The 20,357-nt window shown below is 25.4% G+C and overlaps 10 protein-coding genes and 2 non-coding genes across 12 annotated transcripts in view; 6 read left to right on the top strand and 6 right to left on the bottom strand.

Moving 5' to 3' along the window:
• Nucleotides 1–1,009: 1,009 nt before the first annotated feature.
• On the bottom strand, nt 1,010–1,091 carry tRNA-Ser-AGA-3. Its single transcript has one exon. It is a non-coding gene; the product is annotated as a tRNA-Ser (tRNA).
• DDB_G0276199 (hypothetical protein) lies at nt 1,056–1,229 on the bottom strand (the record flags this gene model as incomplete). The annotated part of the gene is made up of 1 exon (XM_638202.1): nt 1,056–1,229. One exon carries the CDS (start codon nt 1,227–1,229, stop codon nt 1,056–1,058), a length of 174 nt encoding a protein of 57 aa, XP_643294.1.
• Nucleotides 1,230–1,397: 168 nt separating this feature from the next.
• Nucleotides 1,398–1,847, top strand: DDB_G0276201 (hypothetical protein; the record flags this gene model as incomplete). Its single annotated transcript, XM_638201.1, has 1 exon — nt 1,398–1,847. The coding sequence occupies one exon, from the start codon at nt 1,398–1,400 to the stop codon at nt 1,845–1,847; it is 450 nt and encodes a 149-aa protein (XP_643293.1).
• A 725-nt stretch (nt 1,848–2,572) lies between these two features.
• On the top strand, nt 2,573–3,784 carry DDB_G0276203 (hypothetical protein; the record flags this gene model as incomplete). Its single annotated transcript, XM_638200.1, has 1 exon — nt 2,573–3,784. The coding sequence occupies one exon, from the start codon at nt 2,573–2,575 to the stop codon at nt 3,782–3,784; it is 1,212 nt and encodes a 403-aa protein (XP_643292.1).
• A 298-nt stretch (nt 3,785–4,082) lies between these two features.
• Nucleotides 4,083–6,659, top strand: DDB_G0276239 (Sec1-like family protein; the record flags this gene model as incomplete). The annotated part of the gene is made up of 1 exon (XM_638199.1): nt 4,083–6,659. The coding sequence occupies one exon, from the start codon at nt 4,083–4,085 to the stop codon at nt 6,657–6,659; it is 2,577 nt and encodes an 858-aa protein (XP_643291.1).
• A 750-nt stretch (nt 6,660–7,409) lies between these two features.
• DDB_G0276205 (hypothetical protein) lies at nt 7,410–8,909 on the top strand (the record flags this gene model as incomplete). Its single annotated transcript, XM_638198.1, has 1 exon — nt 7,410–8,909. The coding sequence occupies one exon, from the start codon at nt 7,410–7,412 to the stop codon at nt 8,907–8,909; it is 1,500 nt and encodes a 499-aa protein (XP_643290.1).
• A 271-nt stretch (nt 8,910–9,180) lies between these two features.
• Nucleotides 9,181–12,741, bottom strand: DDB_G0276207 (hypothetical protein; the record flags this gene model as incomplete). Its single annotated transcript, XM_638197.1, has 1 exon — nt 9,181–12,741. The coding sequence occupies one exon, from the start codon at nt 12,739–12,741 to the stop codon at nt 9,181–9,183; it is 3,561 nt and encodes a 1,186-aa protein (XP_643289.1).
• A 1,266-nt stretch (nt 12,742–14,007) lies between these two features.
• On the bottom strand, nt 14,008–15,342 carry DDB_G0276209 (hypothetical protein; the record flags this gene model as incomplete). Its single annotated transcript, XM_638196.1, has 1 exon — nt 14,008–15,342. One exon carries the CDS (start codon nt 15,340–15,342, stop codon nt 14,008–14,010), a length of 1,335 nt encoding a protein of 444 aa, XP_643288.1.
• A 462-nt stretch (nt 15,343–15,804) lies between these two features.
• On the top strand, nt 15,805–15,877 carry tRNA-Gln-UUG-8. The gene has a single exon. It is a non-coding gene; the product is annotated as a tRNA-Gln (tRNA).
• A 151-nt stretch (nt 15,878–16,028) lies between these two features.
• On the top strand, nt 16,029–16,940 carry DDB_G0276211 (hypothetical protein; the record flags this gene model as incomplete). Its single annotated transcript, XM_638195.1, has 1 exon — nt 16,029–16,940. One exon carries the CDS (start codon nt 16,029–16,031, stop codon nt 16,938–16,940), a length of 912 nt encoding a protein of 303 aa, XP_643287.1.
• Nucleotides 16,941–17,615: 675 nt separating this feature from the next.
• DDB_G0276085 (hypothetical protein) lies at nt 17,616–20,054 on the bottom strand (the record flags this gene model as incomplete). Its single annotated transcript, XM_638194.1, has 1 exon — nt 17,616–20,054. One exon carries the CDS (start codon nt 20,052–20,054, stop codon nt 17,616–17,618), a length of 2,439 nt encoding a protein of 812 aa, XP_643286.1.
• A 210-nt stretch (nt 20,055–20,264) lies between these two features.
• Nucleotides 20,265–20,357, bottom strand: part of DDB_G0276087 (hypothetical protein) — a gene marked incomplete at both ends in the record, with an annotated part of 1,335 nt that continues 1,242 nt past the window's right edge. The window contains one exon of the mRNA XM_638193.1: nt 20,265–20,357. This exon is cut by the window's right edge and continues 712 nt beyond it. Within this exon, the coding sequence (XP_643285.1) occupies nt 20,265–20,357 (93 nt within the window).

Below are 20,357 nucleotides of genomic sequence, written 5' to 3'. Positions count from 1 at the left end.
TGAGTGATGTTATTAAAAAAAAAAAAAAAGGAACAATATCTTGATTTTTTTTTTTACCTAAAAGCGGTGTTTTTTTTTTTTTTTTTTTTTTTTTTTTTTTTTTTTTTTTACCTAAAAGCGGTGTAAACAATATCTTGATTATTTTTTTTTTTTACCTAAAAGCGGTGTAACAATATCTTGATTTTTTTTTTTTTTACCTAAAAGCGGTATATTGTTATATTTTATTACATTTTTAAATTTTTAGATTTTTAAATTTTTAAATTTTTATATTGTTATATGTTGATATTTTTGGTTATATTATGATTACTACTACTTGTTTTTTTTTTTTTTTTTTTTTTTTTTTTTTTTTATTATAATGGAATTGGGTTTGGAGTGTTCGGGTTATGCCATGATGTGTTGAAGTTGATTATTAATTGGTCTCTGTTATTTAATTTGTATATTGTTTCATTCCTTTCGATCTTCTTTATTAAAATGAATTTCTCTATTTTAATTAAGTTGGTTAGTTCTTTTTCAATTAATGTTGGATCAAATGAGGGTGGAGATTTAGATTCGTCTTGATTGAATAGTTTGTGACAAATTATTCTCCATAGTTGATGTATAATTATGCCGATTAAATTTGGGTAGATTCTTTCTTTTTTATTTGTTTTGCTAATATCTAGTGAATTGAGATCCCAATTTCTGATCTTGAATAATGAGAGATTGTTGAATGTTGAAATTATTATGTTTTCTATTTCTTTTACTTGCATACAGTCTATAAAAAGGTGAGTGTATGGGTCACGGATTATATTGTTACAGATTTTGCATGGTACGTTACGTTCATAGTTGATTCCAGGAAGTGACCTTGAGAAAAATCTGAATAGTGTATTTCTACCTTTTTGATGTGATATGTGGTTGATATGTTGGAAGATGGATGGTATGTAACAATATCTTGATTTTTTTTTTTTTTACCTAAAAGCGGTATTAACAATATCTTGATTAAAAAAATTGGATTAAGGATAAAAGATATAGTCGACATCGGCAGGGTTCGAACCTGCGCCCCCGAAGGGATCTGATTTCTAGTCAGACGCATTAGACCACTTTGCTACGATGTCTTTGATGTTTTTTAAGAATAAATATTTAAATAAATAAAATTTTATCTCTGGAATATGGCAACCAGATCCAATGCCCAGAAAGCATGGATATACGAACAATACTTCAGAGAAAAAGACGACCAGAACTGCCCTCCACATATGGAAGTCTGGAAGTCGGAAAAAGAAAACTCACTATCAAGGATTCACATCAAATGCTGGAAAGCCTGGAAGTTGTTGCACCACCCAAGAGAGCGAATAACTCTCAAACTAAACCAAGTCAAACCCAAATACAAAAACAAACAAAAATTAAAAGTAATCTATAGAAACATGATGGATATCAAATACAAGGGATGGAACAAACACCAGCCAACAACAGGTCAAAAACTGATTCAAAAGAACATTAATCACCCAATTCTACCATTTAGAGAAGCCAGATCAATCACAACTATCAAAGGAAGAGACTTAGCATGGAGGTATCTACTCAAGGCACTTCCAAAACACCATGGGGAGAATTGCCACTCATGTAAAGAAGAAGAGTCGTCTATGCACATCTTCTTCGAATGCAAATCAATAAAACAGGATATCGACTCAATCTATCAAAAGGTCTGTAAAGACTCTAACAACACTTACCGCGGTCCATGGAGCGAAAAAGTTCTCGGAAAACTACTCACACCATTCTCATCAAATCTTATAGGAGCCATTATGGAATCGATATGGTACAGAAGAAACCAAATAAAATTCAACGATAACACTACAACTGGAACTCGAAACTCATGACCATAAACATCCCGGAACACTTCAGACCATACTGCTCATATAACACCAACTACTCATAAAAAAAAAAAAAAAAAAAAAAAAAAAAAAAAATTATAACAATAATAATAATAATAATAATATAATAATAATAATAATATAATAATAATAATAATAAAAAAATAAGAATAAAAAAAAGAGTTTAATAAAATTATTAATCACACAACTTTAAGTAAAGACACAATAATATGTAAATTTATTATATTGGCTTTACAGTATATTTATATTTCGATGTTAGAATTTATTTTAAAAAATCCAAATCTTTTATCATAATAATTAATTTATTATAATATATTCCCATGGGTTAAGGTATTCCTTTTTATTATTTTTATTTATATATTAATTTATTTTTTTTTGTTTTTTTTAATTTTTTTTTTTTTTTTTTTTTTTTTTTTTTTTTTTTTTTTTTTTTTTTTTTTTTTGGGGGGGTGTGTGGTGCGACATAACAACAATAATATTAATATTAATATGATTTCACCATTCATTAATATTTTAGCTGTTAAAAATAATGGTATATTGTTGTTATTTTATACGGTTTGACCAAATAAAAAACATAAATATTCAAATTCAAATTTAAACCATATATAGTCATTTTTATTTATTTATTTCTTGTTCCATATATGGAATCTGAAATAAAAAAACAAAAAACAAAAAAAAAAAAAAAAAAAAAAAAAAAAAAAAAAAAAAAAATGAAAATAAATATAAATAAACAATTTAAAATAATAAAATATATAATAATAATAATATTAATAATAATAGAGATTGAAAATAAATCAAAAATTAATTGTTTAACAGGATGTGAAACATTATCATCAGAATTATGTTTAGCGGCATATCCAATGTGTATGTCATTAATTTTAACAAGTTGTTGTCCAGGACAAGTTTCATTATGTTTAGAAATCGATACAGTAATTGGTTATATAAGTAATAAAAAATTAGAGATTCAAAATTGTTTAAGAAATCTTCAAACTGGTGTATTCTATGAACTATGGGGTGATATTAATGAAATACCAGGTTACGAAATTATACCAATACCAAATATAACTTGTAAAGAATTAAATTGTGAAAGTAAAGGATTTGATTGTATTTATGAATCAGTGGCAGATTGTGAAGAACCTGAATCATTATGTTGTCAACCTGAACCAGTTTGTACCAATTTTTTAAAGAGTATAAATAGTAAAATAATATTTGGAAGAACAAGATGTGATTTACCATGTGTTGATGGATATGTTTGTAGGATGGTGAACGATGTCAAAACATGTCTACCCACTAGTTGCGATATAGTTCAATGTGATGTTGGTACTGAATGTTTACCACTTATTGGAGTTGGTATAGTATCATGTTTTAAAGTTATAGAGAATTTAACAACTACAACTGTTTTAATCAATAATAATAGTAATAATAATAATAATGGTAGTGGTGAAATTATAGTTGAAAGAACAAATCAAACTGTTTCATGTGAATTATCAAATAATAGTTGTCCAAGCGGTTTTGAATGTTCAACGTATAATCCATTAAATAGTGCATTATGTATACCATATGGATCATTTAATTTCTTTAATGAAATATTTGAATGTGGTAATTGTCCAACTGGTTGGATTTGTAGAAAGTTCGGTTGGAGTGGTGTTTGTATAGAATTTGAAAGAAATTTGCAAAGTATAAATAATACACCCATTTGTTTCGGTGGTACATGTTTATCCAATCAATTTTGTAATACTACAAGTCAACAATGTGAATTTGAATCATGTGAAGATGATACTTGTCATAATGAAATGAAATGTTTTCAATATCATCCTTCTTCACCTAGAGTTTGTTCATATTGGGAAATTACTCCAACTATTAAATTTCCTTCTTCATTACCACCATTTTTCGAACATTTTATTGAATTTGAAGGAAAGTGATCAAAAATATAAAAAAATAAAAATAAAAATAAAACAAAAATTAAAATATCTTTTTTTTTTTTATTTTTTTATTTTTTTTAATTTTTTTTTTTTTTTTGATTGAAAAATCAAGTAAAAATTTATAATCAGCAACAGTTTTTTTAAAACTTTTGTTTTTTTTTTTTTTTTTAATTTTGACAAAACAAAACAATTCATTCACTGAAAAAAAAAAAAATAATAAAAAAATTTATAAATAAATCCACCACTCAATTAAGATAATAAATAATCAATGGTTTATTATTAAAAAAAAAAAAAAAAAATGTTTAATAAATTAAAAAAACCAATTATTAATAGTAATAATAATCAAAATAGTCAAAATAATAAAGAAAGTATTAATACAAGTGAAGAGAAAAGAGAGAGTAGTGGTATTAATGGTGTCGTTAATAATCTTTTTAATAGAAAAACAGTACCATTAAATAATAACCCAAATGTAAATGCAAATAATGTACAACCAAAACCAACTATTTTAAGTCAAACTACAGATGTATCATCAATATTAAATTTTGAACCATTAAGAGAACAATATAAATTAAATTTTATTGATGCATTAGATTTTATAAGGAATGAACAATCATTAATTAATAATTTAAATTTAATTAATAATTCAACACCTCCAAATTTATCACCAAATTTATCATCTCAAAATAATCAAAATAATAATAATCAAAATAGTACAAATTATAATAATATTTTAAATAATAATAATATTAGTAGTAATAATAATAATAATAATAATAATAATAATAATAATAATAATAATAATAATAATAATAATAATAATAATAATTTAACATCATTAATTATTGATTCAAAAATTATTGGATTAATGAATTTATTTTTAGATCCAATATTTTTAAAACAAAATGGTATTGATAAAATTTATGAATTAAAATCAGGTAAATTAGAAACTGAATCAAAGAACATAATTTATTTAATTAGACCAAATGTAAAGTATATGAATTTCATATCAGAACATATTAGAGGTCATTTATATGATTATGTTAAAAAGAATTATTCAATGATTTATATACCAAAAGTAGATCCAATTTGTGATTCAATATTAGAGGAACAAGGTGTTTATGGTAATTTTTCAACGATTACATCAATGTCAATGGATTTAATACCATTGGATAATGATGTACTATCATTTGAATCACCAAATTCCTATAGAGAATATTTAATGGAGAATAATAAATCGATTGCATATGATATATCAAAATCAGTAATGAAACTTCAATCGATATTTGGTTTAATTCCAACAATTAAAGGTAAAGGTAAAGTTTCAAAGCTAATCGTTGAAACTCTATCAAGACTTAGAAATGAAAAACAAAGAGATTTAAATCAAAATAATCAAAATTCAATTAGATCTTTAGAAATTTCAAAAGAAATTGATTCAATTATGTTTATTGATCGTGATATTGATTTAATTACACCATTATGTACACCTCTAACATATGAAGGTTTAATTGATGAATATTTTTCAATTAATAATAATATTTTATTAATTGATAGTCAAATTTTAAATGATAGTATTTCATCACAACAAAATAATAATCAAAATAATAATCAAAATAATAAAAGAAATAATAATAATAATAGTGGATCAATGTATTATAATAAAAAATCATCATTTCCATTACATAGTGGTGATAAAATATTTTCACAAGTTAGAGATATGAATTTTTCAAGTTTAATGGGACCAGGTGGTGTATTAAATTCAAAAGCTAAACAACAATATTATGATGAAAAGAAACAATTAACTGGATCAGAAAGTTTAACAGCATTACGTGATTTAATGAAACGTGTAAACTCTAGTAAGCAAGAGGAATTTTGTTTACATGTTCATGTTGGAATTGCAGAGAAAATTCATGAAATTACTGCATCAACTTATTTTCAAAATAGATTAGATTGTGAACAAAAGTTATTATTAGGTTCAGATGATATTTATTTAGCCGATAGATATATTCAAGAATGTATCACTATTAAAGATCCAATTTTAAAAGTACTTAGATTATTATCATTGTATAGTTTAACTAATAATGGTTTACCATTGAATGATTATGAATTCATTAAATCTAAAATCATCTCAAACTATGGCATAGAATGGTTAATTCAATTATCACAACTTGAAAAAGTTGGTCTTATTCAAATTAGAAAATCAGATTCAAAACCAATTGGTAATTTTCAACAAATTAAAGAGGATTTAAATTTAATAATTGATGATGTCAATGAAATTGATCCTTCTGATTTCTCTTACGTTTACTCTGGTTATGCTCCACTATTAATTAGATTGGTTCAATATTCTTTACCATCTTCTAAAACTGGTTGGAAATCAATTGAAAATACTTTAAAATTATTACCTGGTCCAATTTTTGATGAAAATCAATTATTCTTTTTAAATAATAATAATAATAATAATGGTAGTGGTATAGTTCATTCTGGTTCTGCGCCTTCAATTGCATCACTTTCTTTAAATAATGATGAAAATGAAAATTATGATTATGATGATGATAATAATAATAATCATAATATAAATAATAATAATAATAATAATATAAATAATATAAATAATAATACAAATAGTAATAATACACCAATTTCGTCAAGTGGTTCTCCTGGTACATTAAATACTGATGTTACAAATAATAGTAATAATATAAATTCAATAGAAAAATCAGGTGTTTCAATGGTATTTTTTGTTGGTGGTGTTACTTTTTCAGAAATTTCAGCTTTAAGATTTTTGGGTAAACAAACTAATAAGAAGTTTATTATTTTAACAACAAAATTAATTAATGGTGATTCATTGATTCAAAGTTTTTTAGATCCTCTTGGTTAATTGAATGTGTATATAAATAATAATAAAAAATGAATAATAAAAACCCGACCCAACAAACGAGTATCTCTTTTTTTTTTTTTTTTTAGATATCAAATATTTACAAGATCTAGATTTAGGTCTTTAGCAAAAATAGATGTTTATTTTTATTATTTAAAATTTTAAAAGATTAAATTATTAATGAAGAATTTATATCTCTTTGAGAACCTGATTTATTTTTGATTATTATTTTTTTTTTTTTTTTTTTTTTTGAACCCACAAATAATAAACATTTTATATTGGTATATAATAAGATAAAAATTGAATGGATTTTAGTTAAGGCCTGCCCAACTTTTTTTAATGTAAAGGTCCTCACCCCATAAAATTTTTATTTTCATAAAATCAAATTTAATCACTATAAAAAAAAAAAAAAAAAAAAAAAATAAAGAATAGATTTTATTTAAGAACGCTAGATACAGGGAAGTTAAAAAAAAAATATTACAACAAAATTATTGTAAAACCCTTTGGCAAAGATTTTTTATTTTCAAATAAATTATTATTTTTTGCTTTAAAAAAAATAAAAATAATTAAAAAAAAAAAAAAAAAAAAAAAAAAAAAAATAAATATCTTTTATACAAATCTACCAATCACCATTTTCCAAATAAAAAAAAAAAAAAAATTTTATTTTTTTTATTATTTTTTTTTTTTCAGCATAAACCAATAATTTTATTTGTTTTGTTTTGTTTGTTTTGTTTTTTTTTTTTTTGATTTAAAATGAAAAATTTAAAAATATTATTATTATTATCAATATTATTTATAAATATAGTATTATCAGAAAGTGGTACATATAATGGGCCACAATATTTAAATGGTATAAATGCAGGATATAAAAGTGGATGGTCAAATTCAGATTTAGGACCATTGATGGGGGAAGCATCAATTCGTTCTCAAAGAATGAAATTCCCATGCACATTTTTCAAACAATGGGGATATAAAATTCTTTATGATAATGATAGTTTTGGTAGTTCAAAAAGAGCAGGTCAAAGTAATTTCACAGCATTTATAACTTTTGATCAAAATGATGATTCAGCAGTACCTTCAAGTATTTATCAACCAATTTGGCTAGATAATGGTAAAGTCAATCAAGCTAATGAATTTGCATATTGTGTATCACAAATTGTATCAACTTACAAGAGTGATATTAAAATCTATGAAATCTATAATGAACCAGATTGGGTTTCCGATTGGAATGTAGTTTCAACATGGGCAACTAATCCACCAAGTAATGCCCAATTGGCAAGATTCCAAGGTGATATTTTTACATATGTTCGTTTATTAAGAATATCATGGGAAGTTGCAAAATCAATTGATCCAACTTGTTTCATTACTGTCGGAGGTTTAGGTTACCCATTATTCTTGGATGCTGTATTAAGATATGGTGAAAACTCTTCTGTAACCAATCCATCCTTATTTGGAAAGAATTATATTGATGCAATTTCAACTCATTTCTATCCAATGTATGGTACTTCAAAAACAAATTCCGATGCATACTTATTGGCATATACCGATTTACAAAATAGTTTCAGAAAAGTAACAAATAAATATAACTTCAATCCATCAGTTTGGATAGTAACTGAAACTGGTGTTGCAACTAAATCTGGTACTGGTTATTATGGTAGTTCTGCTTTGGCTCGTAATTATTTCTTAAAATTACCAACTATTTCAACATTGGTAGGAGTATGTCAAAATCATATCTTTATATTGGGTGATACAAATTCTGGTACCGATGCTTTTTCAAATATGGGTTTATTCTATGACTATCAAACACTTGCAAAGGATAAAGCAGTTCTTAAAGATTCCTCTAAATCTTTAGTTACTTGGGATCACCATTTGTTTGATAAAACATTAGATTCTTCAAAATCTCTTAAAGGTTTACCAAGTGGTGTCATTGTTTATGCATATAGCAATCCAAGCTCAACATGTTATTTAATTTGGGTAAACTCTACAAACTTTAAAACTGATGAAGATACAACCCCGATTGAAATCGAATTGGATGCAGATTTCGCTTCTGTTTACAACTATCAAAATATAAAACAAACCATCTCATCAAGTAATAATAAAGTTAAACTCACTATTGATTCAACTCCACAATTCGTTTACTTGGATTATCAAGGTCCTGATTCTGGTGAAAACCCAAGTAATTCTCCAATTATTAATTTTGGTTTCAATTTAATAATTTTGATTATATTTATAAATTTTATTTTCTTTATTTAAAAAAAAAAAAAAAAAAAAAAAAAAAAATTAATGGAATTCTATTAAATTAATGTATATATAAAAATAAAATTTATTTATTTATTTATTTTATTCGAATATATATTTTTATTGTGGTGAGTTAATATTAATTAATATTTAATTACAAAAAAAAAAAAAAAAAAATTAAAACGTTCAATTACTTTTATAAAAATGAACAACTATTTTATAATCATCCAATTTAAGCATTTTAAATTGATAGATTAAATTTTAAACAAAAATAAATTTTTATTTACTATAATAATAACAATAATAATAAAAACAATGAGAATTGTGTTAAAATAAACGAAATTGGTAATTTAAAAGAAACTGATAAGTGTTCTTCATCAGATGGTTCATCTGGTTTGCTAGATGTTTGTGTGCCTGTTGTTTGGGTACCTGTTGTTTGAATACCTGTGGTTTGGGTACCTGTGGTTTGAGTACCTGTGGTTTGAGTACCTGTTGTTTGGGTACCTGTTGTTTGGGTACCTGTTGTTTGAGTACCTGTTGTTTGGGTACCCGTTGTTTGGGTGGTTGTTGTTTGGGTACCTGTTGTTTGAGTTCCAGCTGTTTGAGATCCGGTTGTTTGAGAATCTGATGTTTGTGAAGGAGATGGGGTTGGTTTTGTAACATATTGTAGAGTTGTTAAATATTCAAATCCACCAATATTTATAAACAAATTATATTCACCATTAGATTTTGCAGGATATTGGAATGAAATATTATTTGGAGAGATATGAGTAACTTGAACGTCAACATTATCAATTAAAAGTGAAACCAAAGATGTATCTGAAACATAAAAATCACCAGAGAATGTAGCATCACCACCAGTATTATTTAAACTTTGGGTATTAATTGAAATTGATTTTAAATATATAAATGTTATTGAATTTGAATTTTCAAAACCATTATTAACATAAACTGTGAATGATTGACCGATGGTTAATGATGAAGTTGTTGAATTATCATTAAATTTAATTTGATCAATACTATTATTTGAAAAAGCTGGTGGTGAATTAAAATCAACACTATTAATATTAACTTTATTTTGTGATTTATAATTAAATGTTGAACCTTTTAATATTAAATTATCATCCTCTGACCAATAATAACTATTTAAAAGTATTGGGGTTGGTGCAGACATAACATAAACTGTTGTAGTATATTCAAATCCTCCAATATTTATATGTAAATCATTTGAACCTAATTTAAAATTTGAAGTGTGTGAAAAATTTATTAAAGTTGGACTAATTGAATTAATAGTGCATTCAACTTCTCCAATATATAATGAAACAAAATTACTATCTGATGTACTAAATGAGCCATAAAAAATTGTAGATAAACTTCCAAGTCCATCAATATTATAAATACCAACAGTATTGATTGAAATTGATTTTATATATAAAAACGAAACTAAATTTGAATATCCAACACCAGAATGAACTTTAACAGTGAATGGTTGACCAATGGTTAATGATGAAATTAAAAGGTTAACATCAAAATAAATTTGATCAATACCATTGATTGAATAGGCGTATGATGTTCCATACCCTACACCATTAATATTAGCTATATTTTCTGCATTATGACAAAATGTTGAACCATAAAATACCATATTATCATTTGAAATCCAATTATAAGTTGTTAAAAGTTTTGGATTTGGTACCACAACAACATTGATTGATGTTGAATAAACTAATCCTCCAATGTTTAATAATAAAATACAATTTCCTAAATTAATATTAAAATTATTTGAAAAAACAATTGATGTTGGTGAAATTGAATAAATTGTGCATGGAACATTATCAATAGTTAATGATACGATCGATGTATTTGATGTACCAAATGTACCAGTGAAATTTGTATAAGCACTACCTTTATATCCAGAAATACTATAGATATCAGTAACATTCATTATAATCTTTTTTATAAAGTTAAAAGTTACTATGTTTGAAACCAAACCATTTGTTGAAACTTGAACAGTAAACAATTGGTCTTCTTGTAATAATGTTGTTGGTAATGATGAAGATGTAAATGTAATATCATCAAAACCTGGTACTTGAGAATCAACTGCAAGAGTAGCATCATAGGGAACGCCATTAATAATTAATTGATTTTGATTTACATAACTTATTCCAGTACCAGTGAAAATTAATTCTCCTGTATTAGACCATCTATAAGAATTTGAAAGTGTTGGTGTTGGTGGATCTATATATTGAACTGTTGTAGTATATTCAAAACCACCAATATTAATTAAAAGTGAATATTGACCAATAGCTTTTGAAGGGTATTTAAATTTAATAGAATTTGGTGATATTACTGATATTTGGCATTGAGTACCATCAATTTTAAGTGATACAACATTTGGATTTGAAACAGTGTATAAACCTGTAAATGTTGCAATACCACCCGTTTTAATTAATGATTGAGTTGTCATTGAAACCGATTGAATATAAACAAAATTTGATGTTGTTGATCTACCATTAACTGTAACTTTAACAGTAAATGAATCACCAATTGAAGGTAAAACAGATGGTGATAAAGAAAGAACATCATATCCAGAAGAAAGAGTAGCTGTTTGAATTGTATTAGCATTACCATTATTAATATAAACCAAATTTGAAACATAATAACCAAACCATTGACCAAATAAATTTAAAATATTACTAGATTGTTGCCATGTATATTTACTAATAATTGGTGCAGGTGTGGTTGAATATGTTATAGATGTAATTGATTCACAACCTCCCATATTTAAAATCATATTATATGTACCAGCATTTTGACTGGAATATTGGAATTTAATAGCTGTCGTATTTAAAGTTTGTATAACTGGTGTTATTGAACCAATAGTTAATGACCTAATAGAAGAAACTTCACCCATACCAAATGTACCTTCGAAAACTGCAACACCACCAATATCTAATAATGAAGTTGTTTTAGTAACCGAAGGTTTAAAAAAGTTAAAACTTTTAGTATCTGATGATTGTCCTCCAACTTTAACTGAAACCTGGAATGATGCTCCTACAGCTATTGAATTTGTTGGAACATCACTTAAAAGACTAATGGAAGTTTGAGTACCAAATGCTGCATTTGTAATACTTGCGGTGTATTCATTACCATTAACATTTATAATATTGTTTGAAAATTGTGAAAAATATTTACCACTAAGAGCCAATACACTTTTACCATCAACTGTTTTCCATGAATATTTGTTATCAAAAATTGGTGCAGTGCCATAAACATAATTAATATTTGCTGTATATTCAAAACCACCAACAATTAAACTAAACGTATTTGAACCACTTGAAGATTTCTGTGGACTAATAAATCGGAGTTGAGTAGGTGTTACACTTAAAACTTGGCAATCTACATCTTGAATTTTAACTCTTAGAGATGTATCAACATTTAAAAATTGTCCATTAAGTGTTACTGGGCCACCTGCTGTTATAACATCATTTAAAGTAACAGTTATTTTTTTAAATAATTTCCAATTTTGAGTATTCGAATTTGGACCACCAATATAAGTTCTCATAAAAACTACTAAATCTCCTCCTTCTACTACATTTGTATTGATTGTTGATGGAGGACAAACAAGTCTTTGATATGTACCAACAATTGTTGGTCTTGAACAAATTGAAGCTATACCGTTAACATTCACAAAATTATCCTCTGTTGAAAAACCCGTACCAGTTAGTACAATCGAATAATTACCAACATCACCTGTCCATGTGTATGTATCAAAAATAGTGGCTTGTGAATTATTTAATTTTATAAAATAAAATAAACAAAGAATTAAAATTAATTGAATTTTCATTCTATTTATATATTTCTATTTATTTTTAGAATTTTTTACAAAATAAAAAAAAAAAAAAAAATTTTAAAAATAAATTTTTTTTTTTTTTTTTTATCTTTAAAATTTGGGCTTCTTTTGCGAGATTTTTTTTGATTTGTTAAAATATCTATTTTTTAAAAAAAAAAAAAAAAAAAATATTATCAAACAAATCAAAAAATTTCTAATAATTTAACAAATCAAAGAAAAGTTTTTTAAAAAAAAAAAAAAAATATTTTAAATTTTTTTTTTTTGTAAAATATTTAAAATTTGCCCAACATTAAAAAATTCAATAATTAAGACTATTAATAACCTTTTTAATTACCAAAAGAACTTTTATTTTTATTCAACCCAAAAAAAATAAAAAAATAAATAAAAAAAAAATTTCTTAATACTTAATATATAAACCGGTTTAACTATTAAATATCATCATGAAAAAAGTACAATAGATATATTGTACAACCTTTTATTTGGGTCTAAGATTGAAGTCTCTTTTAAATTTTACTTCTGCATATTCAAATAATTCCAATCAATTCTATAAATTTATTTTAAAAAATTTGAAAATTAAACGATTTTTTTTTTTTTGAATTGGATAACGCAATTATTATTTGCTTCTCCTTGAGATGCTAGATCTCATTTTATTTTTTTTTTTTTTTTACAGGGTCTTTTTGATTAAAACATCTTTTTTGTCCAAACTTTTTTCTAAATCTTTTTTTATTTTATCGTCTGGTTCGTGATTGAAGTTTATGACGTATTTGAATTGTTTTTTTTTTAATTGAGTTTTATCCACAATTTCGCTTATTTTTTGTAGGCATTTGTGTTGCTTAATATTTGTGGTGTTGTTTGTGATTTTCATTTTATTTTCTTTCTATCTTTTTTATTTTTCTGATTAACTTGGGTTTTTTTTTTTTTTTTTTTTTTTTTTTTTTTTTTTTTTTTTTTTTTTTTTTTTTATTTATAGAAAGTACTGAGTGAATTATTGTATTTTTTGAGATGTTTAGGAAGTTCTATTGCGGGTGTTGATGATGATTTGTGACACCCCTTGTCCTGTTTTATCAATTGGTGCGTGGTGTGTTATTTTGTTTTTATATTGTTGATTTATTGAGTAAATTTTATTTGTTTTTATATTTGTTTCAGTTAGAAGTGCTGCGTCCAGCTTGTTGTTGTCTAAAACGGTGTTTATTATGCTGGCAGATTGGATGGTGTTGGATCCTTGGACGTTCCAAACACCTATTCTTATTGTGTTTTTCTTTATAGTTTTATTTGGGGTAGATTTTTATCTACCTTTTGAAGTTTCTGGTTTATTTTGTCTTCTAACTGATCTTTACTTTGTTCGTTGTGTTGTTGGTCTTGTGTGTTTGTGGGGTTTTTTGATTTATTGATTTGTTTTAGAATTTCCTTGTTGAAGTTGTCTATATCTTCATCCATTTTTGTTTTTATGCTTTTTTGTCCATATTCACCCAATTTTGGTTTGACTGGTGTTTTGTTGGTCTTGTTTGTTTTGTCTTGTTGTTTCTTTTTTGGTGTGTTTAACAATTTACTTGGTGAATCGATAATTTTCGATGGTGTACCATAGGTTGGGCTGAAACTCATGATATGTTTTATTGGAGAGGAGAAGAACCATTGATTTGAAGGGATTGAAAGTGGGAATTCTATTTTTCTTATTGCATCAGTGTTTGGGCTGGTGAAGTCGAAGATATCATTTGCCTCTCTAAGTTTTTCTTCCGTTGTTAGTCCCTTTGTTTCGCCGTGTTGTTTTATTGGTGTATTGTATGGAGATGGTGGTTCGATAGGTTTTTCTGATTTTGTTTTAATTTCTTGATTGTTTATCGATTGTGTATTGATCTCATTCTCTATTCTTGTTAGTTCATCTACGTTTTCTAGTGATGCTTCTATTACCTTTTGAGCTGTATCATCTAGGGCCATAAATGTTTTATCATTAGATGAGGATGTGATTGGTGGGATAATGATTGTTCTTTTTCCTTGTTTTGGTATTTGTTCTGATGTAGATTGTGGTTGTTGTTCATCTGATTGTTTTTTATTTTTGTTTTCTTCTTGATTTTCTGGTAATGAGGTTTGATCTCTCCATCCTTTGTTGGAGTGTCCAATTAATGTTAGATTGTCTAGTTCAATGATAGTGTCAAATTCTTCTACGACTCTTTTCACTGTTTTGATAATTAGAGTTTCGCCTTTAATTTCTGATTTAATTAGTTTACATCCTTCATTTTCTATTACCCATTCTATTTCTGTGAGTGATTTATACCAATCAAAATCTGTATACATATTTTTTGGTCTTATAGTGGTTATAAATTGTCCTTTTAATTCTGCATCAAACATATTTACAAAATAGATTACTGTACTAATACTGTCTGTGAGAATTTTGAATGTATTATTACTTTTGATTAAAACATCTTTTTTGTCCAAACTTTTTTCTAAATCTTTTTTTATTTTATCGTCTGGTTCGTGATTGATGTTTATGACGTATTTGAATTGTTTTTTTTTTAATTGAGTTTTATCCACAATTTCGCTTATTTTTTGTAGGCATTTGTGTTGCTTAATATTTGTGGTGTTGTTTGTGATTTTCATTTTATTTTCTTTCTATCTTTTTTATTTTTCTTTAAAAAGTTAAAAATCTGGAAATTTTCTAATTAACTTGGTTCCCAGGTTTTTTTTTTTTTTTTTTTTTTTTTTTTTTTTTTTTTTTTTTTTTTTTTTTTTTTTTTTTTTTTTTTTTTTTTAAGTCTTTTTTATATGAAAAATGAAATAATCAAAAAAAGAGATTGTTGTTGTTGTTTGTTTTTTTCGATCTGATTATTTTTTGCTTTTTTTTTGAAAATTTTGCTACGCAAAATTCTCAAAACGAAACAAATAATAAATTACAATAAAGTAAAAAGATGGCTTTTTAAAATAGTTTATTTATTTATTTATTTGTTTTTTAAGTCTTTTTTATATGAAAAATGAAATAATCAAAAAAAGAGATTGTTGTTGTTGTTTGTTTTTTTGTGAAAATTAAACGATGTCTTATTTTTAAAATATTGAAAATCATAAGGTTTTATAGTGTAATTGGTTAGCACCCAGGACTTTGAATCCTGTAATCTGAGTTCGAGTCTCAGTAGAACCACTTTTTAGTATTTATATCAAAATCCGAAGTTCCGGAAATACTCGAATCAGTTTTTTAAATTGTTTTATATTATTTTAAAAGTTTTTTATATCTTGGCCTCAATTTCACCAAAACAGGTTTAAATTCAAAATACAACACTTTAATCCAAGAAATGAAAAACAATCTTATCAAATGGAAATCACAAGCAATAACGATGAAGGCAAAGATGACAATTCTCAAAACATACGTTCTATCCAAATTAACATACCATCAATACATGGATAATCTAAATGAAGAACAAATTGAGGAAATCAATAACATGACCAGATGGTTCTTATTCTCCTCAGTTAAGAATACATATACAGAAGAGAGAAAATACAAAACTATGATGAAAATAGACAGAGCATATGCAGATTGGAAAGAAGGAGGCATAAAATTATGGGATATAGAACTAAGACATATAGCATTCAAAATCTGGTACATGAACAGGCTACTCCATAACAACTACAACAACAACAACAATACTTTACAAGAATGGTACATGGAGCAATTAAGTAGAAAAAAAGCCCACACTTCAACCCTCAACGATATGTGCAGACACTGGGGTGTATTCAGAGTCAAATTTTACCAAAACCATCCAAAGATAAATGAACTTCCAGACTGTATAAGAAACGACAATGACGAACCACTAAAACTGAAAGAAATCTACGAACTCATGATCAAAGACAGACACCCAACACCAAGAAGAACAGAATGGCAGAAGTTATGGGCGGTGAGATACAACACAGCAATACCCAAAGTATTCATAAACATCAACAGCATTTCTCACCAAAAAGGTAGAAACACCCTCTTCAGATTCTTCTCAAGATCACTTCCAGGTATCAACCACGAAAGAGACACCAGATGCAAGATCTGTGGCCATCTATTCAGAGACCCTTATTCTCACCTCTTCACTCTATGCCAAGATATCCTAGATATTGAAAAAACCATCATATCAACAGTTAACAAATTATCATTCATCAAAATCCACAGATGGTCAATGGATACCAAGGGTTCGGAACTGCTGGGGTTTGCCAGGCTTTGAATTTGTATTTGTGAAGATCTTGATTGGTGTTTTTTTATAATTTTTTTTTTATGAGATTTAGTAATTCTGTTTCTATGACCTTTTGTTCGAATTTTGGCTCTGGTTTGCTTTCATCAGTGTTGAACAATTTGTGACAGATTATCTTCCATAATTGGTGTGCTATTATTCCTATGAGATTGGGGAAGATTCTCTCAGTTCTGTTGTATTTTGATATGTCTAAAAAACACCAATCAAGATCTTCACAAATACAAATTCAACAAAGCCTGGCAAACCCCAGCAGTTCCGAACCCTCTTCCAATTTAAGTAGTAGTAAAAAAAAAAAAAAAAAAAAAAAAAAAAAAAAAAAATATAATATAGTTTAAAAAATTTAATACAATTGAATAATAAAAATAAAATCGTTTAACAAACACCGCCGAAAAGACACAAGGACATTCCTTGAAGGTCTGATCACAGGTAAAAAAAAAAAAAAATTTTAAAAGTTTTTTTGGACAGGGAGCTTAAAATAATACAAAAGATTTCGAATAAAACACAATTTGAAAACTGAGATATAATAAGTAAAAAAAAACACTTTCCACAAACAATTACATTTTAAAATACAAAAATTAAATTTATATATTTATTTTTATTTATTTTGTTTTGTTTTTATTTTGTTTTTTTTTTTATTTTGTTTTTGTTTTAGTGTTGTTGTTGTTGTTGTTGTTGTTGTTGTTGTTGTTGTTGTTGTTGTTGTTGTTGTTGTTGTTGTTGTTGTGGTTGTTGTTGTGGTTGTTGTTGAGTATTATTTTGATACATTTGAATTAAACTTTGGTAAGACTGATAAATATTTTGTTGTGGTTGTTGTGATTGGGGTTGTGGTTTAAATGTATTTTGAGGTCTATACAATGGTTGTGGTTGAAATTGTTGTTGAGGTTTGTTTAAGTTATTTGGTTGTGGTTGTTGTTGTTGTTGTGGTTGTTGTTGTTGTGGTTGTTGTTGTTGTTGTTGTGGTGGTGGTTGTTGTGGTTGTAATTGTGAATTTTCTTGAGTGTTTACTGCTTGATTAATATTATTTCTTGAAAGTGGAGTATAATCAAAACTAAAATCTTGTTTTTGGTATTTATTTTGATTATTTCTATTTCCATTATTATTATTATTATTATTGATATTGCTATTGTTATTATTGTTATTATTGTTATTACTATTGTTACTGTTATTGTAGCTATTATTTCTTCTATTAAAGTTTCTATTATTTGTTGGAGGAATCACACAACCATCGTTATCATTAGTATTGTTATTGTTATTGTTATTATTATTGTTATTGTTCATATTTTTTCTTTTTTTGTTATTATTTTTTTTCATTTTTCTTTGAGCTTTAAATTCTCTTTCTTTTTCGTCATCGCTAAAATCCATTTCATTTTCTTCCAATTCATCATCATTTTCATTTGAAGCATCAAAACCTTTTGTATAGATTTGTGAAGCTATTACAAACTTTGATAAATCAGGTTGATTGACATAATAAATTTTTGTATCTGCTTGGAGAACAATTTTTTTCTTTTCTAAAACTTTTTTATCTTCCACCAATACATTAGCTGTATTATTCTCAACAGCATTTGCTTCAGATCCGCCATTTTGTTCTGTTAATTTTAATTCACCAGCTTTTTCTTTTTCTTTTTCTTTTTCTTGTTCAGTTGTCGTTTGTTCAGTTGGTTGTTCTTTATTTTCTTTTTCTTCTTGTTGTTCATTTATATTAACATGTAATTTTTTCTCTTCTTCTTTTTCTACCTCTCCTTTTTTCTCTTCTTCTTTTTCTACTTCTCCTTTTTTCTCTTCCTCTAGTTGTCCTTGTTTTTTCAAAGTATTATTATTGTTATTGCTATTATTATTATTATTATTATTATTATTATTATTATTATTATTATTATTATTATTATTATTATTATTATTATTATTATTATTATTATTATTATTATTATTATTATTATTTGAAATTGTAATATCTAAGTTACTTGGTATTCTTACAGAATAAATTGGTTGAAATACTTGACCAAATACTTCATAAATTCTTCCAATTGTAGTTCTATCTTGTAAACAAACGATTGAATCGATATCCAAAGCTTGTGAAACTACATTAATTGATTTAATTACCAATACATCATCAACGATTGATTTTAAAATACCAAATTCACAAATTTGAACTTCTTTTGGTATTTCAACAAATATTGGTTCTTCTTTTGGTAAATCATTATCAGAATTATCACCATCATAATCTTCATCATCTTCATCATTTTTATTCTTTTTTTTATTTTTATTTTTATTTTTATTTTTATTATTATTATTATTATTATTATTATTATTATTATTATTAGTTTTATTATTATTATTATTTGTAGTTGGTTTTGGTTTTGATATTATATCATCTAAATCATCATCAGATGAGGAACTACTATCACTATCTGAACTATCACTATCACTATCTGATCCTTCACTATCTGAACTATTACTATCTGAACTATCACTATTATTATTACTATTACTATTATTATCACAATTAGTAGGATCATTGTTTGTTGGATCAGTAACAATATTTTCAGTTTTATTATGGTTTAGAGGAGTGGTTGTATCAGTAGTGTTGGTGTTAATGTTATTATTGCTATTATTTTCATTGGATGTGATTGTTGTTTCATTTGATTCAGTTTTCAATAATGCATCGGTTTCATTTTTAACATCAACAGATTCATTTGTTATAGTTTCATTATTGGTTTGATTGTTTATAACTTGTTCCTTTTCTTTTATAATTTCTACACTTTCTAAAACTACTGTAGTATCTTGTTTGGTACTTTCAATTATTGGTGTATCTTTGAATTCTATATCTTTAACATCTTGTTTATCCTCATGTTTCATTTCGTTTTGAATATTTTCATTTTCCAATTGTGGTTTAACTTGTACTGTTTCCGATATTTTTATTTCATTTTTAATTTCTTCTTCTTTAATTTTATTTTCTGTTTGAATTGAAGAATTTGTAATTTTTTCCTCAACATTTGTTTTTATTATTTCATTATTATTATTATTATTATCATTATTAATATTATCATTCACATTAACAATAGTTGGTTCTGTTATTAAATATTTATCCATTATTTATAAGTAAATATATTTATGTGTATGAATGGGTAATGAAAATGAATAATGAAAAAAAAAAAAAAAAAATTCAGTTAAACGTTCATTCGTTCGTTTTTTTTTTTTTTTTTTTTTTTTTTTTTTTTTTGGAATTAATTTTATTTTTTTTTTTTTAATTTTTAATTTTTAATTTTTTTTGGAGTTTATTTTTATACAAATTTTTGAATTTTAAAAACTGGCTGAACCAACAAAATCTTTTTTAGGATTTAATCTTTCAATCATCCAATTAATAATATCATTATAAACTATATCAGCATCTTT

This window comes from Dictyostelium discoideum, assembly GCF_000004695.1.
Source record: "Dictyostelium discoideum AX4 chromosome 2 chromosome, whole genome shotgun sequence".
NCBI classification, from domain to species: Eukaryota; Evosea; class Eumycetozoa; order Dictyosteliales; family Dictyosteliaceae; genus Dictyostelium; species Dictyostelium discoideum.
The sequence above is the reverse complement of the archived record's forward strand: the minus strand, read 5'-3'. Positions and strand labels throughout refer to the sequence as shown.